This window comes from Mirounga leonina, unplaced genomic scaffold (assembly GCF_011800145.1).
Source record: "Mirounga leonina isolate KUSES-001 unplaced genomic scaffold, KU_Mleo_1.0 Mir_91, whole genome shotgun sequence".
In the NCBI taxonomy this organism is placed as follows: Eukaryota; Metazoa; Chordata; class Mammalia; order Carnivora; family Phocidae; genus Mirounga; species Mirounga leonina.
The window spans coordinates 27,197,100-27,214,484 of NW_023270839.1; the positions used below are offsets into that span (position 1 = coordinate 27,197,100).

The window sequence follows — 17,385 nt, forward strand, 5'->3', positions numbered from 1 at the left end:
TAATGCAATATATGTTAAGAAAAAAAAAAGAAGAAGAAGAAGGTAGCAGGAGGGGAAGAATGAAGGGGGAGAAATCAGAGAGGTAGACGAACCATGAGAGACGATGGACTCTGAAAAACAAACTGAGGGTTCTAGAGGGGAGGGGGGTGGGAGGATGGGTTAGCCTGGTGGTGGGTATTGAGGAGGGCACATTCTGCATGGAGCACTGGGTGTTATGCACAAACAATGAATCATGGAACACTACATCTAAAACTAATGATGTAATGTATGGGGATTAACAGAAGAATAAAAAAAATGGAAAAAAAAAAAAGGAGCAGTGAATATATTTGGAAGCCTAACTATTTCTGTTTATTTCAGTATAAGCACTGCATTATAAGTCATACACTCACAAGTAAAACGGATGTTTCGGGAATATCTGCCAGATAGTAATCCAGTAGATTTGCATACTTGTAGCATACTGCCACACACCCTGATTTGAGATACAAGGATTTATATCAGCCCCCTATTTTACAGATTAAAAAATCATAACTACAGAGTTTAAGGTGACCTGCTCCATATCTTAATACCAAAAAAAACAAAAAAGACAGCGCCTGGGTGGCTCAGTTGGTTAAGCGACTGCCTTTGGCTCAGGTCATGATCCTGGAGTCCCGGGATCAAGTCCCGCATCAGGCTCCCTGCTCGGCAGGGAGTCTGCTTCTCCCTCTGACCCTCCCCCCTCTCATGTGCTCTCTCTCATTCTCTCTCAAATAAATAAATAAAATCTTAAAAAAAAAAAGATATTAAGAAAAAAAAAGAACAGGGGCACCAACAGGTAGTTATTTATTTATTTTTTGCCTACCAATAGCAGGCTATTCTTTGCAGTTTTTCTCTGTTCTTCTTAGCCTTTCTATCTGTATACTAACTACTAAGCTTTTTCCCTGAAAACTGTTCCTGAGATCTTCACCTATAATAGCAGTCACTTCTTATGTGCACTGTTTTAACTGTATCAAAGGGAAAATGGAATTTTCAATTCCACAACTGTCATTAAGTGATTCAGTACCATGTGACTATCATTTAAAACTAAAATGTAAAAGAACCTCTAGATACCATTTTTTTAAACCTAATCAAATGGCACAGATTGTTTAAAATGATAATATCAGGTGTCGACAATGGGTTAAGTTCTGGAATCATCAAACACTGCTTCTGGGAATGTAAATGAGTACAGTGTTTCTGTCTGGGGCATACTTATCAAGAGTTAAGAAATTTCACTCTTAAATACAGAGAACTGGTGGTTGCCAAGAGGGGAGGTGGGTGGGTGGATGGGTGAAACAGGACAGGGATTAAGAGCACTCTTATCTTGATGAACACTGAAAAATGTACAGAACTGGTGATTCATTGTATTATACAGCTGAAACTAACAGTGTATGTTAATTATACTTGAATAAAAAAAATACTAAGATACAGTTATGTTCAGGATTTAGAATATCGGCCTGGCAATACTATAAAGTGTTGACTGAAGCATTAAAAATAAAAACAAACAACTACCTTAAACAAAAAAAAGAATTAAGAATTTTCAAGCCCTCTGATTCAGTAATTCCACTGCTGGAAAAGTAACATGAGGAAATAATCAGATATACATATATATATGAATATTTATATGCAGAGTTATAGGGTCATTCATTACAGTGATCAAATAGAAAAGAAAACCAGGAAAATTTGTCTCAAAAATAAAGGACTGGATAGAGGAAATGTAGTTTAGAAACATGACAGAATATCAGACAGCTGTGTATCAAAGAACATTTATGAGGGTAAAGGGTAAGTGCTATGGGTAAGAACAACAAATTATAAAGCCTGGTATTCTAGTTCCTACAATACTAAAGCATTACTTATGGGGCTGTGTCCAGGATGCTGGTTTCAAAAGGAACATAGTCTAATGAAGACTGCACTGGGCTGGGATTCCAGTTCCAACCTCTATTAATAAATAGCCCTATATCTTGGGCAGGTCACTTTATAGTTTCAGTTTTTTATTTTTTTTTAAAGATTTTATTTATTTATTCATGAGAGACAGCAAGAGAGAGGGAGAGAGAGAGAGGCAGAGGGAGAAGCAGGCTCCCCACAGAGCAGGGAGCCCGACTTGGGACTCGATCCCAGGACCCTGGGATCATGACCTGAGCCAAAGGCAGATGCTTAACCAACTGAGCTACCCAGGTGCCCCTACTTTGTTTTTTAATCTGTAAATTAGGGGGCTGACATAAATTCTTACATCTCAGATCAGGGTGTGTGGCAGTACGCTACAAGGATGCAAATTTACTGGATTATTATCTGGTAGATATTCCCGAAACATCAGCTTTACTTCTGAGTGTATGACTTATAATGCAATGCTTATAAAATAAACATAAATAATAATACATAGGGCAAAATTCACATAATTTTTAAAGAAAAGATATTAGACATCGAAGAAATCCAGAGCCACTTTTTTATGGTCTTAGGCATACCAGGTTTACTCCTAAGCTAATATGACTTTAGTGAGTAAAGTCTGAGAAACTGAGAGAGAAGAGCCAAAGTCACAGAATAGAGCTGGAAGAGGCACAGAAGAAGGGTAAGAGGGTACCATGTGACAAGAAGATTTTTTTTTTTTTTAGATGCAGTGTTCCATGATTCATTGTTTGTGCATAACACCCAGTGCTCCATGCAGAATGTGCCTTCCCTAATACCCATCACCAGCTAACCCATCCTCCCACCCCCCGCCCTCTAGAACCCTCAGTTTGTTTTTCAGAGTCCATCATCTCTCATGGTTCGTCTCCCCCTCTGATTTCTCCCCCTTCATTCTTCCCCTCCTGCTATCTTCTTTTTTTTTTTCTTAACATATATTGCATTATTTGTTTCAGAGGTACAGATCTGAGATTCAACAGTCTTGCACAATTCACAGCGCTTACCAGAGCACATACCCTCCCCAATGTCTATCACACAGTCGCCCCATCCCTCCCACCCCACCCCCCACTCCAGCAACCCTCAGTTTGTTTCCTGAGATTAAGAATTCCTTGTATCAGTGAGGTCATATGATACATGTCTGTCTCTTTTTGACTTATTTCGCTCAGCATAATACCCTCCAGTTCCATCCACGTCATTGCAAATGGCAAGATTTCATTTCTTTGATGGTTGCATAATATTCCATTGTATATATATACCACATCTTCTTTATCCATTCATCTGACAAGAAGATCTTAAGGCTAATGATAAGTATGCATGTAATGACTTAGCTAATTCTTCTATCCAAATATAAATACAAATATTTCATTACAATATGAAATAAAAGTTGTGCAAAGCTTCAAACAAGGAGTTAAATACCTTGATGAAGTAGCTGTACTCGGTATAAAGGAGGCAGCGATGTCAGAAGGCACGTGTGCAAACGCATAGCTAGTAAGTATCTCAAACCACACTCGTCTAGTGTGTCTCTTCCTGCAAAGCAAACAAACCAATAAAAAATTAGGAAATAGGCATTAAATTCAATAATAACAATTTACACAAAATATGTGTTTGTGTGTATCCTTTGTCAACACTTGAATATCTTTATTAAAAATATATATCTTTCCAAAAATATTTATAAATACTAAAACTCCCAAATGAAAAATCCCTGGGGAAAATATAATTACCTATTAGTACAGGTAATAACAGTACTTACAGCTACTCATAATAAATGAAATCTTGAAATACAATAAAATATACATTAACTATAGTAAGCTAGGTACAAACGTAAGAAGCATTTCCTACGTGAAGTCAGATGAGATTTAAAAGACAGGAGTTACATATCTAAAATGAAATCACTTATTTATTATCATTATTATTAATTAAAAAGGTAGTATTTTCTAGTCTGGTTAGCTCAACTGATATATAGTACTATGAAAGATATAAAATCCGATTCCCTAGGCTAGTTTTACAAAGCTAAGGTTGACCCTTAACCTAATTTCACAATATTACTCCTATTTAAAAGTTGCACAAAGGTATGAAAGTGTGGTGAGTTTAATTAAAATTATAGCCACTGTTGGAGAAAAGCAACACAAAAGTATGAACAGCACCTAGACCAGTATGTGCCACTTAGGAAGTACTAAGAATGTTGAATAAAATAATATTTTCTAGAAGACAATAAAATGTTTTAAATTCTCAAAGTTCAAGTTCCAGCTCTACTTCCCATTAGCTATCTTCATTCATCCATTCGTTCATTTATCTATTCAACAAATCGAGCATCTACTACATGTGAGGCACAGTTTAGGTGCTGGGGATTTGGCGGTAAATAAGACAAAATCTCTCCTCTCACAGTGCTTACATTTTAGGAGACAAAAACAAACAACAAAGAAACAAACAATGTGTCTGGTGGCAAGTAATGCTATAGAGAGAAATAAAAAGCAGGCTTGACAGAAAGAGAGTACTGGAGCAAGAGTGTTCTATTTTATATAGTATAGCCAGGGAAGAACTTTCCAAGAAGATGACGTTTCAGCAGAAACCTGAGGAGGTAAGGGAATGAGCTGGGCATAAATTTGGAAAATGAGCATTCCACACAGGGGAAACAAAATGTGCAAAGACTGTGAGACAGCACTGTGTCTATCATCTTCCTGGGACACAAGGAGGCCAATGTAGTAGAGTGAAAATGAACGCAGATCACACGGGGCCTTGTGGACCTCTGTAAGGATCTGGCTTCTAATCTAAAGTGAGATAGCAAGCCACTGGTGTATGCTGAGCAGAGGAGAGATTAAATGTGATTAATCGCTGGTTCCTACGTGGAAAACAGACTGAGGTGACAAGAATGAAGCCGTTTTGGAGACTTTGTCGATAACCAGGCCAGAGGGGACAGTGACTTGGACCAAAGTGGTAACAGGAGAAGTGGTGAGAAATCACTGGATCCTGAATATAGGAGAACTGGCAGCATTTGTCTAAAGACTGGATATGGGGTGTAAGTGAAAGGAGAGTCAGGAATACCTTTAATTCCACTGGGGAGAATTCATTTACTTAGAATCCATTTACTGAGATGTGCAACATACTTAAACTCTGAGCTTCAGTTTCCCACCTGTGAAATGGACACATTAATTCCTGCCTTAGCTACCTCACGAAAGGGCACTGTGACTAGGATGAGCCATTTCGATACTGCCCAGCTAATCACACAGTTCTGAATCAGAAGTTTAGGCTATTTTTTCCATGGATTGTGGCCTATTTTCTTAATATCCTAGAGTAAAAACACTAAAGTTTCCAACAAAGGCTTAAGACTATTCTGGGGAGAATCTTGCTCTATTGCACACAACATCTCATAATCATTAGGATTTGTTTTAATTAACATGTTTAGAAAATAGGTCACAGGCAAAAGCTTCTAAGGTCTCTAGTTATTTTAATCTACAAAGAGAAAACTTTGGGGATATATTATAAGGAGATAAACCTGTGTGAAGAGATATATTCCAGGTAGCTTTGAAGAACAGTCTTTTTTCCTCAAATTTGGAGGTCTTGTGAAACAGTAAGAGTACAGGCTGGGAGGCAATGATGTATCCACATATGAACCCCAGTTCTGCCATTTACTATGTGTGTGACCTTATATGTCACTTAATCTCCCTAAGGATCAATGTCTTCATCTATAAAATTTAGTATAATAATAGCTACCTACCAGAAGATTGCTGTGATAATTAAGTATGATAAAGTACATAAAGTGCCTGGCACATAGCAACTGTTCACTCCTCCACAATGTTTACTGAATGAATGAATGATCAATAATTTTCGGTCTCCTTGGCTAATGCCATCATTTACAATCAACACCATTACCTTCAACTATCTGCATAAAAGAGAGTGGGATCTAGTTTCAGGAGACAGCCAAAAATGTTCTGGTTACAGAGCAAATTAATCAAGACACACATTAGAGTGAATTGTATTAAAACCTGTTTCTCAAGAGACGTTTCAGAGAAAATTAGGTAATTGTAAAAAATATATATATTTATACCTAGAAAAGGGAAGATGAACAAGTTGAGTTTACGAGGTCCCTATGAGCCTCACAGTTCAATAGTAAAATTATCAAATGGGCCATTATTATTACTAAAAGTAAAATAAAAATTAAAATAAGCCATAGGAGTTAATATGTTTGAAGAAACAAGACGACATAGATCTAAAATGACACAAAGCTTTCAGTGTAAAAACTCATGTGAGAATGCATACAGATATCACAAATCCATGAAGTCATGTGCGCAAGTCATAGCCTACCCCAACTGTCTTTTCTTTCACAATTAATCATATTATGTAACAATAACTGTCTACTAGAGAGGTCTTGTCACTGCAAGGTTTAAAGAAAGACTGCAATTTAGTATGTGAGTCATTATATACATTATACAAATGACTCTATTCATGGTAACTTTGTAAATTTTAGGGAGAATATTTACCTGAATAAGTCTTGTCTCTGTTTTCATCAAGCTCCGTACTGGTGGTAGCCACCGTATCAGCCAAAGCTACCAGGAACATCTGCTCCAAACGGGTAAGGCCTGGTAGACTTGAGTGCATAAGATGACTTGAAAGTACCCTAGCATGTTCTTGGCCAAAGTAAGCGGGTCCATACTGAGAAAGATTTATTACTTTTGACTTGTTTTCCCTCTGTTCTGGCTCTAAGTCTATATCATCTGTTGTTATATCCTGGATTTGGAACAGCTCTGAATACTGATCTTCTGACTCACGTTTGGTATGATCTTCATAGCTCTGGGGTATTTTTGTACTTTCTTCTGAAATTCTGTAGGTTGTGTCTTGATCTGCAGCAAGCAGTGCATATAGTGGCAGCGGAGGAATAGAATCTATCTCAGTATAATCTCGAGTACCATCCTTTCCTATGGTGACGGTATCCTTCGCCGTGCTGCCACTTACGCTAATGGTTCGGGAAAGATGTCGCTTAGTCCCTTCTCCAGCATCAGCATCTCTAACTATTGCAACTTCACCTGCAATGCATTTTACTAAATGCGAGAGAATAGCTTTAGCCCTTCGAACTTTCCCTAAATCCATCAATTCTAACAGCTGAGTTGGATGATACTGTGGGAGAGTAGGGGAAAGTACATGTGCAGCCTCAAATAAGCCGCCATCCTGAACTACAGCTGGTGAACAAAAAACATCATCAGCAATAGCTGTGCCTTCAACAATACTTTTTCTTGACAACATATTGGATTTAAAGGCAGAATGATCTTGTATTGCTGTCTCTTCTGCATCAGGACTATCAGCTTCAACGTCTCCAAATTTGACAGCGTGCTTCCACTGCGCATACACGTGCATTTCACAATCCATTCCTACCACCAATATCCCATCTCTCACCCAGGAGAGAGAAACAGGCAGCGAAGGTGTACCATCAACAGAAGACACCAAGTCGATAGACCTAAGAAGAACCCATCTTGACCTAACTCCTTGCTTGATACTACCACCTAGTGGTAAAGTAATGACGGCTACTCCATCCTTACTATTGATTTGCTCAGTCACAATTCCCGAAAGCCGCCCGTACATGAAGATATTAGCACCCACCCCCACTGTGAGAATGTGGGAGCCATCTTCTTTTGATACCCAGTCCAAGTGTACTAAATGTTTGATATTTGGAATAAGGTATCTATCCTTGCTCAAAAGTGCATCTGATTTACTGTACACAAACAGATTACTGTCAACACTGACCCTTGAATCAAGTACACTCCCAACCTTGACCAAATCATCAAGATGAATTGTTTGTTCTAAAACCCATTCTGATCCTCCTGTAGATTCACATTCAAAGATGCAAACATGCATGGAAAATTCTTTAGAAACAAAACCATTGTGGTGGACTGGTTGTTTGTAAGCCACGGCAAGGCGACCCGTGTAGGAACAGCTAACAGCGACTGGTCTTCCCACAATGTTCACCGTACTGCTGTTATCTTCTCCTTCATCGTTCATCAAGGGCCATCTCCTCCAATGGTAAGTTTCCCTCTCGTCACTTTTGCATTGTAGGTTGGCTTCCATACTACACTTCCAGAAGCGTACTTTATTATCAGAACAAGTTGTAACCACTAAATAAGGTGCAAGGCACACCGGATAAATTGAAGAAGAACTCAGATGACCTTAAAAAAGAAAAAGCAGATAGTCATGATAACAGAACCACAAAATAAAATGCTAGTAATCAAGTTCTACAATGTGATAAATACAAAGCCACTATAAGCTTCTTCATTATAATTCTGCAAATCCCCCTTAACTAGTGCTTTACACTAAGCATCCATTGGCCAATATATCTATACAAGTCTTGAACAGCCCACTGGTGAAATGAAAATATGCAATAATAATCACTTAATTAGTTTTTAGGTGATTAAGTTTAAATGAGGTGAATATTCCATTAAAATAAAACTCAAACACAATAAAACAAGTCAACCTGTTATCACTAAATCTGTTACCTGTTATAATTTATATAGGCCTTCACTACATGCCTCGCTGGACTTTCAGTCTCCGCTTGTTTTCACTTTCATCAGAGATGCTTAAGCCATCACTACAGTTTCCCATTCAAATGCCCCTAACCTGGCCCCTGAATAATCCAAACCCTAAATCTGCCCCTACCAACAAAATGTTTTCAGACAGCTAAACAGACTGCTAGATCTCACCATTTCTACTAAGGTTAATTCGAACTCTCAACATTGAACCAGAATCCTCATATTTAATCCTGACTGCCAAAGACCAACAATGCCCATCCACTGTCAACTATAACGTGAGGAGTAACAGTGATTAGGACTGGGGTCAGAAGACCTGGATTCAAGTTCTAGTCCATCAATAACTCTGAAACGCTGGGAAAGCCACTTCAACATCTGAGCCTTTTCCATCTAAATATTAGCGGTCATGTTATGACTTCCCTTGGAATGTTACTGTCAAGTAACATATTTACAAGCATTTTACAAAGCCTCTGCAAAATATAATTTATTATATTACCAATTCCGATAAACTTGTGTATACCTCAAACTTTCCAAACACTTTGAAAGACTAAAAACTGGCCCAGGTTTGCACCTGCCACAAAAGCCCAGAGTAAACCGTTAATGTGATCTTTCCAACTCTGAATTCAAACCTATCTTATGGATGAAAAAAGAACCTTCATACTCAAAATCATTCACCAGTAATTAGAACAGTCTTGAACCTCCAATTTCACTTCCCAAAAATACTATTCTGGGAACTCTTTAATTATAGTTCTACAAGTGACAGATCATTTTAAATACATCTGCCCTCCAAACTATCTTATCTGCCTTGTTAAATTCAGTATCATTCTAGGCTAGCCAAACTATAATCGTGTATCCTAAATATCTTCCCCACACTACCTGCCAACTCCTGCTCAAACATATTGGTGATACATGATTAGCACAACGTGCTAATGAACAGCCTCAATTTAAAAAAAAGTTCCAATGATTTGCAAATGAACACATTTGTTCTTTGCAACTGTACTATCATATTATTCCTATTCCTAGGAAATCATACTGCAGGGAAGAAACTTCACATCAAAACATACTATTTTCCATCAGGCTGATTACATTTATCACAGGAAACTTCCCAATAAAGACATGTTTCTAAACAGATGAATCATTACTAGAAAATTACAATTGTCCACATAACACATATTTCAGGAGGGTTCATCCATCGTACCCACTGAAGACCACTGTGAGCTACAGCTGCCCAGTCTTCAGGTTACCTTACCTGCGGAAGGCGTTGCCCTTATTACTTCAACTCCTTCTGGGAGATCAAGAGGTTGGCTATAGACCAGTCTAGAACTCAGAATAAGTTTACTAGCAGTTTGAAGATTGGCAATTGATGCAGAGTGTGGCATGGGGCTCACACTAGGAGAAGTTTCTGGAGAAGAGTCTACATTCTTCTGTCCAGGGACTGAACGTAGACTCTCTGATGAAATGCCTTCTGAAGCTTTAGCTTTGAAGATAAATTATGAAATATATTACTATCATCACTATATACATTAGCTAGAATAATACTTTGTTATCATTTAAGAAACATTTTAAAAGTACTTTGGAGACAAGGTCAATTTTCAGACTTTCGCTGGGCTACCTTGACAGACTTTTTTTTTTTTTTTCTATTTTATTCTTAGCATCACCAACTCCATCACAGAGACTTAATCACCAACTTGTAAAAACTAGAAAAAAAACCTCAAGTTATTTCGTCCAATGTTCTCAAACTTTAAAAAAGGATCAAAAGCTTGGGGTGCCTGGGTGGCTCAGCTGGTCAAGTGTCTGACCCTTGGTTTCGGCCGAAGTCATGATCTCACGGGTCATGGGATCCAACCAGTGGTCAGGCTCCGTGCTCAGTGGGGAGTCTGCTTGGAGATTCTCTCCCTCTGCCCCTCCCCCCCAACTTGTGCACTCATACACAGGATCTCGCTCTCTAAAATAAATAAATAAATAAATCTTTAAAAAGTATCAAAAGCTTGAGGAGAAACTTGTTACCAGGCAGATTCCTGGGCCTCACCACAGAAAGACTGATTCAGTTGTTTTGGGATAAACCCCAGAAATCTGCATTAATAAGCAGCCCGGGTGTTTCTGAAACAGAGCATCATGAATCAAACTTTGAGAAATAGCAAGGTATTGCCTTACATAGTAAATGAAAGAATTTAAGTTCAGAGAGCTTCATGACTTTCCTATAGTCATATAACTAGCTCTACTCTTGCATTTTTGTGAAACAACATGTAACACCAAGAATGAAATTCAAAGGCTTTGGAAAGAACTTTTGGATTCCTGCTGCCTCAAGAAGAGTAGGTTCAAATGGGCACAGGTAAAGGTTCTATCAAATCATTTGGCTTTTCTAACCCAAGTTCATGGCCCAGTTAGAACTATTTACAAGGTTATGTGATAATGTGAATTACAAAGGGAACAACAAATATTAGTTGACTGTATTAAATGTTTAATGTGTATAAAATCAGAATTATATAACCACCAGAAAAAATAAAATCTTTTAAAAGACTTTGAGTTAACCAGTTTAAAGCAGATTCAGTTTCATATGGGTCTGTGCAGTTCATTTTAATAATTATCTCTCAGAAAGTAAAAGTTTGTTCTAAAAAGAAGGATCCATGATCAATATCTTTGCTTCATACTACAGATTTTCTAATTCGCTAAGAAATCAATATGAATGTGTACAGCAAAAGCAAGGCTAATATAACTTATCACTGCTGGATTTCTTAATATTCTACAAAAACAGATGACTTATGTATGAGCTTCAGATGCTCAATTGTATTTTTATAAAGAGCAAATCTGCTTCTCTTAGTGATTCTTTTTTTTTTTTTTTAAAGATTTTATTTATTAATTTGACAGAAAGGGACACAGCAAGAGAGGGAACACAAGCAGGGGGAGTGGGAGAGGGAGAAACAGGCTTCCCGCGCAGCAGGGAGCCCGATGCGGGGCTTGATCCCAGGACCCTGGGGTTATGACCTGAGCCGAAGGCAGACGCTTAACGACTGAGCCACCCAGGTGCCCCAGTGATTCTTTTATTTATTTATTTATTTAAATTCAATTAGCCAACATATAGTACATCATTAGTTTTTGGTGTACTGTTCAATGATTCATTAGTTGTGTATAACACCCAGTGCTCATCACATCACGTGCCCTCCTTAATGCCCATCACCGGATTACCCCATCCCCCCACCCACCCCCCTTTCCACAATCCTCAGTTTGTTCCCCAGAATCAAGAGTCTCTCGTGGTTTGTCTTCGTCTCTGATTTTTTCCCATTCAGTTTTCCCTCCCTTCCCCTATGATCCTCTGCGTTATCTCTTATATTCCACATGAGTGAAACCATATGATAATTGTCTTTCTCTGACTAACTTATTTCCCTTAGCTTAATACCCTCTAGTTCCATCCATGTCGATGTAGTGATTCTAAAGCTAAGTACATTATGTCAGATGAAAGTGTGTATTAATCCACAGAAAAGTACAATATTAATTCTACGGGCAAAACAAATTTATAGAGACATAGTGTCTAGAACAGAGTCATAATAAGCATTAAATAAATATTAATTGAAAAAATAAATTGATCAAACTTTTAAAAAATATGTCTAATGTGCCCACAGACTGGTTTGGTTTTAGATTAACCTGCTTCATCAATTATTTATGATCTTGTAATTAAAAGCTTGGCATATCCATTCTTCAATCCAGCAACTCAATTTATAGTTCACTGGATCTTCATTTTAAAGAATTAACCAACCTAAAACATACTCAGGAAACTGAATTTATTTCACCTCATCTCTGCATAAAGTAATTACTTACCTAAGCATGCTTGTACAGACTTAAGATGAAGGTGCCACATATGGAGAATAGAGTTATTATTGCTGTCCTTTTCAATTACTACTAGAAAGAACTTTTCTGAAAATGGTGGTGGACGATAACCTATTGTTCAAAAGAAAAGTATATTTAAGTTATATTTCTCTCGGGTTAAAAGAAAGACATTTTAAAAAACTTCTCTTGATATGTATACAAGTTGGGAGGAAGAGGGCAAAATAGATATTTAGGAATTTTATGTAATTTTTGTGCCAAAAGTTAGGTAGCTATCAAAGACTAATGGGACTACGTCAAAAGTACACAAAAGCCAACATGAAGGTACACCTATTGGTCAAAGATGGGACAATCTGAGTGTCAAAGAATAAAAATGAATACAATTTATTAAAACATACTGACTATATAAAAAACCATGAGCTCATAAAAATATGAAAAGAGAAAGAGAGGGCACATAGAGAAAAAGGTAAGGAAGGACAAGAATAAACAGAAGGAATAGAAGGAAGAGAAACAAAGAGAAAGAGAGAGAGAGAGGAAGGGAGAGACGGAGCAAAAGAGGAAGTATGCAAGAGCACAGTCAGCTTCACTGGGTGCTCCTCACAGTAACTGGGACACTAACTCCTCACTTGGAAAATTGAAGGAACATTTATCCTCCTCCTTCTATGAAAACAGCACTTTTTTTTAAATTTAAAAGTCATGGGGGAAGGGCAGTAGTGGTGGTACAGAAGAAACTTGTTAGGAACTTTATGCATTTCTTTTATCAAAAGACATTGTGGATATAATTTTCCCTGTTGACAATTGTATTTTTCACATATGAAAATAAAATTTGCACAAAACAAAAAATTAGTATTTTTTCTTTTCCTTTTAATTCTAGTAGAGTTAATGTGTTATATTAGTTTCAGATGTGCAATATAGTGATTCAACAATACTATAAATTACTCAGTGCTCATCATGATAAGTGTACTCTTAACCCCCTTCACCTACTTCACCCATCTCCCCACCCATCTCCCCTCTGGTAACCATCTATTTTCTATAGTTAGGAGTTTGTTTTTGGTTTGTCTCTTTCTTTTCCTTTGTTCAATTGTTTTTTTCTTAAATTCCACATATAAATGAAATCACATGGTATTTGTCTTTCTCTCACTGGCTTATTTCACTTATCGTTATACTACTCTCTAGCTCCATCCGTGTTGCTACAAATGACAAGATTTCATTCTTTTTTATGGCTGAATAATATTCTATTGTATATGTATACCACATCCTCTTTATCCATTCATCTATCGATGGACACTTGGGTTGCTTCCATATTTTGGCTATTGTAAATAATGCTGCAGTAAGCACAGGGGTGCATACATTTCAAATGAGTGTTTTTGTATTCTTTAGGTAAATACCACGCAGTACAATTACTACATCATAGGGTTGTTCTGTTTTTAAATTTTGAGGAACCTTCATACTGTTTTCCACAGTGGCTGTGCCAGTTTGCATTCCCATCAACAATGCATGGGGATTTCTTTTTCTCCACATCCTCGCCAACACTTGTTATTTCTCATGTTTTTTATTTTAGCCATTTTGACATATGTGAGGTGATATCTCATTATGGTTTAAATTTGAATTTCCCTGATGAGTGATGTTGAGCAAAAACTTTCTTTAAAAATGAAAACCCATAATGACAACTCCTTGGCAATGAGCACTGCTAGAGCTCTAATTGTGGTCTTTGAATACCACACCCCATTAAAAAGAACAGCCTGGAGTGATGACTGCATTCTTGCAAAGGGTATCTACAACATGAGCCTAGGATAACTAAGAGTACCTGAAAGAAAGTAAAATAGTAAGAATAATAAGGCTGTGTCAAAAGGACTCAGGACCAACTTGAAAGGGTCCTCACTAGCCTAATATAGGACCATATGAGCATTAAAAAGAGTAATGACTGAAAACTGACTGAATGCTAAGTACATAAAAATCCATGAGTGATGAGTACCTCTCTGTATCTATATTATTCTTCTATAAAGAGTTTCCAAAAAATGGATTCATAATGATACTCAAAAGAAAAAGAAAGCTAAACAACAATATATTCATCAGTGATAACTTGGGCACAAACTTCCTCCTCTGAAATTGCTAATTAAAGGGAAGGAACTAAACACTTACCCTGCTTTTCCTAAAAATAACTCTATTTCAAAGTAACCAAATAGCTCTAGTTGATAAGGGAAAGCTTTTCTTTACAAATACTTTCCAGCTAATAAATAAATGAGAACTGATAAAGTTAGGAAATTGTAATTTTGCAATCTTTGATGAAATAACAGGTTCAAAAACAACATTAATTGAAGAAACCATGGTATAGTAGATTGCAGCAAACACTGGAACCACCACCTGAATCTTCTGCATCTTAGCATCACTAAAAATGAGACATCCTAAGTGATGTTCTTTCTTATGTCTTTCTATGAAGGACACAGCATCACCTAGGAAGTTGAACCTGGATCTAATAAAATCTACATAGGTAATCTGCTGATAGGAGAAAGTTTGAGTAACACCCTAAGTAACTAGTTAGGGAAATTCTTTTTTTTTTTTTTTTTAAGATTTTATTTGACAGAGAGAGACAGAGCGAAAGAGGGAACACAAGCAGAGGGAGTGGGAGAGGGAGAAGCAGGCTTCCCACTGAGCAGGGAGCCCAACGCAGGGCCCGATCCCAGAACCCTGGGATCATGACCTGAGCTGAAGGCAGATGCTCAACGACTGAGCCACCCAGGCGTCCCACTAGTTAGGGAAATTCTTACAAAATAACTTTCTCTAAAACAAATAAGTGGCATGATGAGAGTATAAAATGGGAGTCACTTTAGATTAAAAGACCCTTAAACAATGAAATATAACGTATAGATTTCATTTGGATATGGATCCGAACAAATGAAAACCAAATAACTTTTGACATTTTTGAGACAACTGAATAAAGTAAATATGGACTAGTTATTACATAATTCTGAGGAATTTTGTTATTTATCAATGTGATAATAGCACTCATTTAAGAAAGTCATTTTTAGAAATGCATGTGAAGTACACAGGAGTTAAACGTGATGGCTGGGTTTGTTTTAAAATATTTCAGGAAGGGGTGCCTGGGTGGCTCAGTTGGTTAAGCGGCTGACTTGATTTTGGCTCAGGTCATGGTCTTGGGGTCGTGGGATTGAGCCCCACATCAGGTTCTGCACTCAGCAGGGAGTCTGCTTCAGGGTTTTCTCTCTCCCTCTGCCCCTCCCCACTCTTGCTCACTCTCTCAAATAAATAAATAAATAATTTTTTTTCAAAAAAACTTTTCAGGATAAAAGGAAAATAGGATAGATAAAGCAAGTGAAACAAAATCTTAAAATCTTTAAACAATGCACTCTATTTTTGTCCGTAATTGGCATTTTTCTTAATTAAAAGAGAAACTAGAGGGGTGCCTAGTAGACCATGGGACTCTTGACCTTAAGGTCATGAGTTCAGGCCCCATGTTGGGCATGGAGCCTACTTAAAATAAATTAAAAGAGAAATTAATTTTTAATTGAAACTTAGAAAGTACAAAATAAGGCAGGGGCAGGGAAGAAAGAACATATGCCTATCAAGTCCTTTAAGAAAACAGCTATAAAATCAAGAAGAATATCAAAGAAACTGCACAAAATCTAAAGGAAAACCAAGAAGGACATTAGGAAATCTTTTGGCCTAATTTTGCAATGACATAAAGAAATATCAAAAGAGAGAAATACAAAAATATTTTTAAATATAAGTCTTTCGATTAAAAATATAATAAAATACTGAATTTCCATAAGCATTGTTTCTAGTAGGGTTGGTATGAATTTATTGTTAGAGGTAGAATGATAAACAGTACCTAGGTTTGTGGGAAAGCATATAAAAAAGTTCAACCCAGATAAAGGTGAAATATTATGGAAAAGCACATTTTAAATCTATAAAGCAGTCCTGTTATACCCTATTGATAGTAAAATAAAACCATGTGACAACTGTATAACTTATTAAGAAGAAAAGTATTAATGTAAGAAGCAAGATGCATGAAAGGGAAAAATTACTAGTGAGTGGCGAAGACATGTCAGAGAAGAATTCCTTCTTATTTTTCACTAAAGAAAAGGCAATTACCTGTATAAATTTGGTACAAATACTGTTCATAAGTGTCTATATATAATTCTGTGATACAAGCTACATCAAGAAAATTAATTATGTCCATTTAGATACTTATGATCTATAACCAAATTAGGTAAAGTATCTGGAAACCTTTTGTAAACTAAAAAAATGTTCATCATATAAAATGAATTCTTAAAGTAGAACATGTCTTTCCTTCTTTCAAACAGAAAATATTCTATTTGTTCTATGTTCACATATGTTCTACATTCAAATAGAACATGACTGTTTTATAATTACAAAGTTAGAACTCTTAAAGGGAACATTTTAAGCTAAATAATAAAGTTTAAATATCATATGGGATCTATTCTTGAAGGCTCTTATGGAGAACTACTTTCCATCACACACAAAAAACAAATACTACATGTCAGAGGGGAACACCGTGAGATGGTACCTTTAATTCACAGTGTACCTAAGGTTCCTGATATACCATACAAAACAATGTCTTATATATTCATCAATGGTCTTCAGCAATGTACTGGGGACTTTTAAAAACTTACACTAAAGTTAATTGGTTTGCTTGAGATACCACAGGGATCTTACTACCAATCAAAGTAATTTAATTGCAGAACTGAACAATTAAAATTACTTTTTAAAACAATTAAACTAGGATTCATAAGTAACATTTTCTTGGCAAAAGTCTATGCCATTGGTGAAACTGTCTTTCAAAATGTAATTTTCACCCACATGCCTTCTTCACATACAAACAAGCAATTTTTACAGAACTGGTGTTATTTGCTAAAAATTATGAGAGTGATGACTTTTGATATAAAGATCCATACTCAATAAAACTTTGGAGATTTTTTAAGATTAAGGTGTCAAACTCAAGGCTACTTCTTTTTTTTTTTTTAAAGATTTTATTTATTTATTTGAGAGAGAGAATGAGAGAGAGAGAGCACATGAGAGGGAGGAGGGTCAGAGGGAGAAGCAGACTCCCCGCCGAGCAGGGAGCCCGATGCGGGACTCGATCCCGGGACTCCAGGAT

General features: G+C 36.8%; 1 protein-coding gene across 2 annotated transcripts in view; it reads right to left on the reverse strand.

The window, feature by feature from the left end:
* The window catches only part of DMXL2 (Dmx like 2), a 148,839-nt gene that overhangs the window by 42,014 nt on the left and 89,440 nt on the right, over positions 1-17,385 (reverse strand). For both annotated transcript variants that reach the window (XM_034994846.1, XM_034994845.1), the window contains exons 16-19: positions 12,240-12,359; positions 9,673-9,900; positions 6,390-8,066; positions 3,328-3,438 (exon numbers count right to left, since the gene is read on the reverse strand). In XM_034994846.1, the coding sequence (XP_034850737.1) occupies positions 3,328-3,438; positions 6,390-8,066; positions 9,673-9,900; positions 12,240-12,359 (2,136 nt within the window). The remainder of the gene's footprint in view (positions 1-3,327; positions 3,439-6,389; positions 8,067-9,672; positions 9,901-12,239; positions 12,360-17,385) is intronic.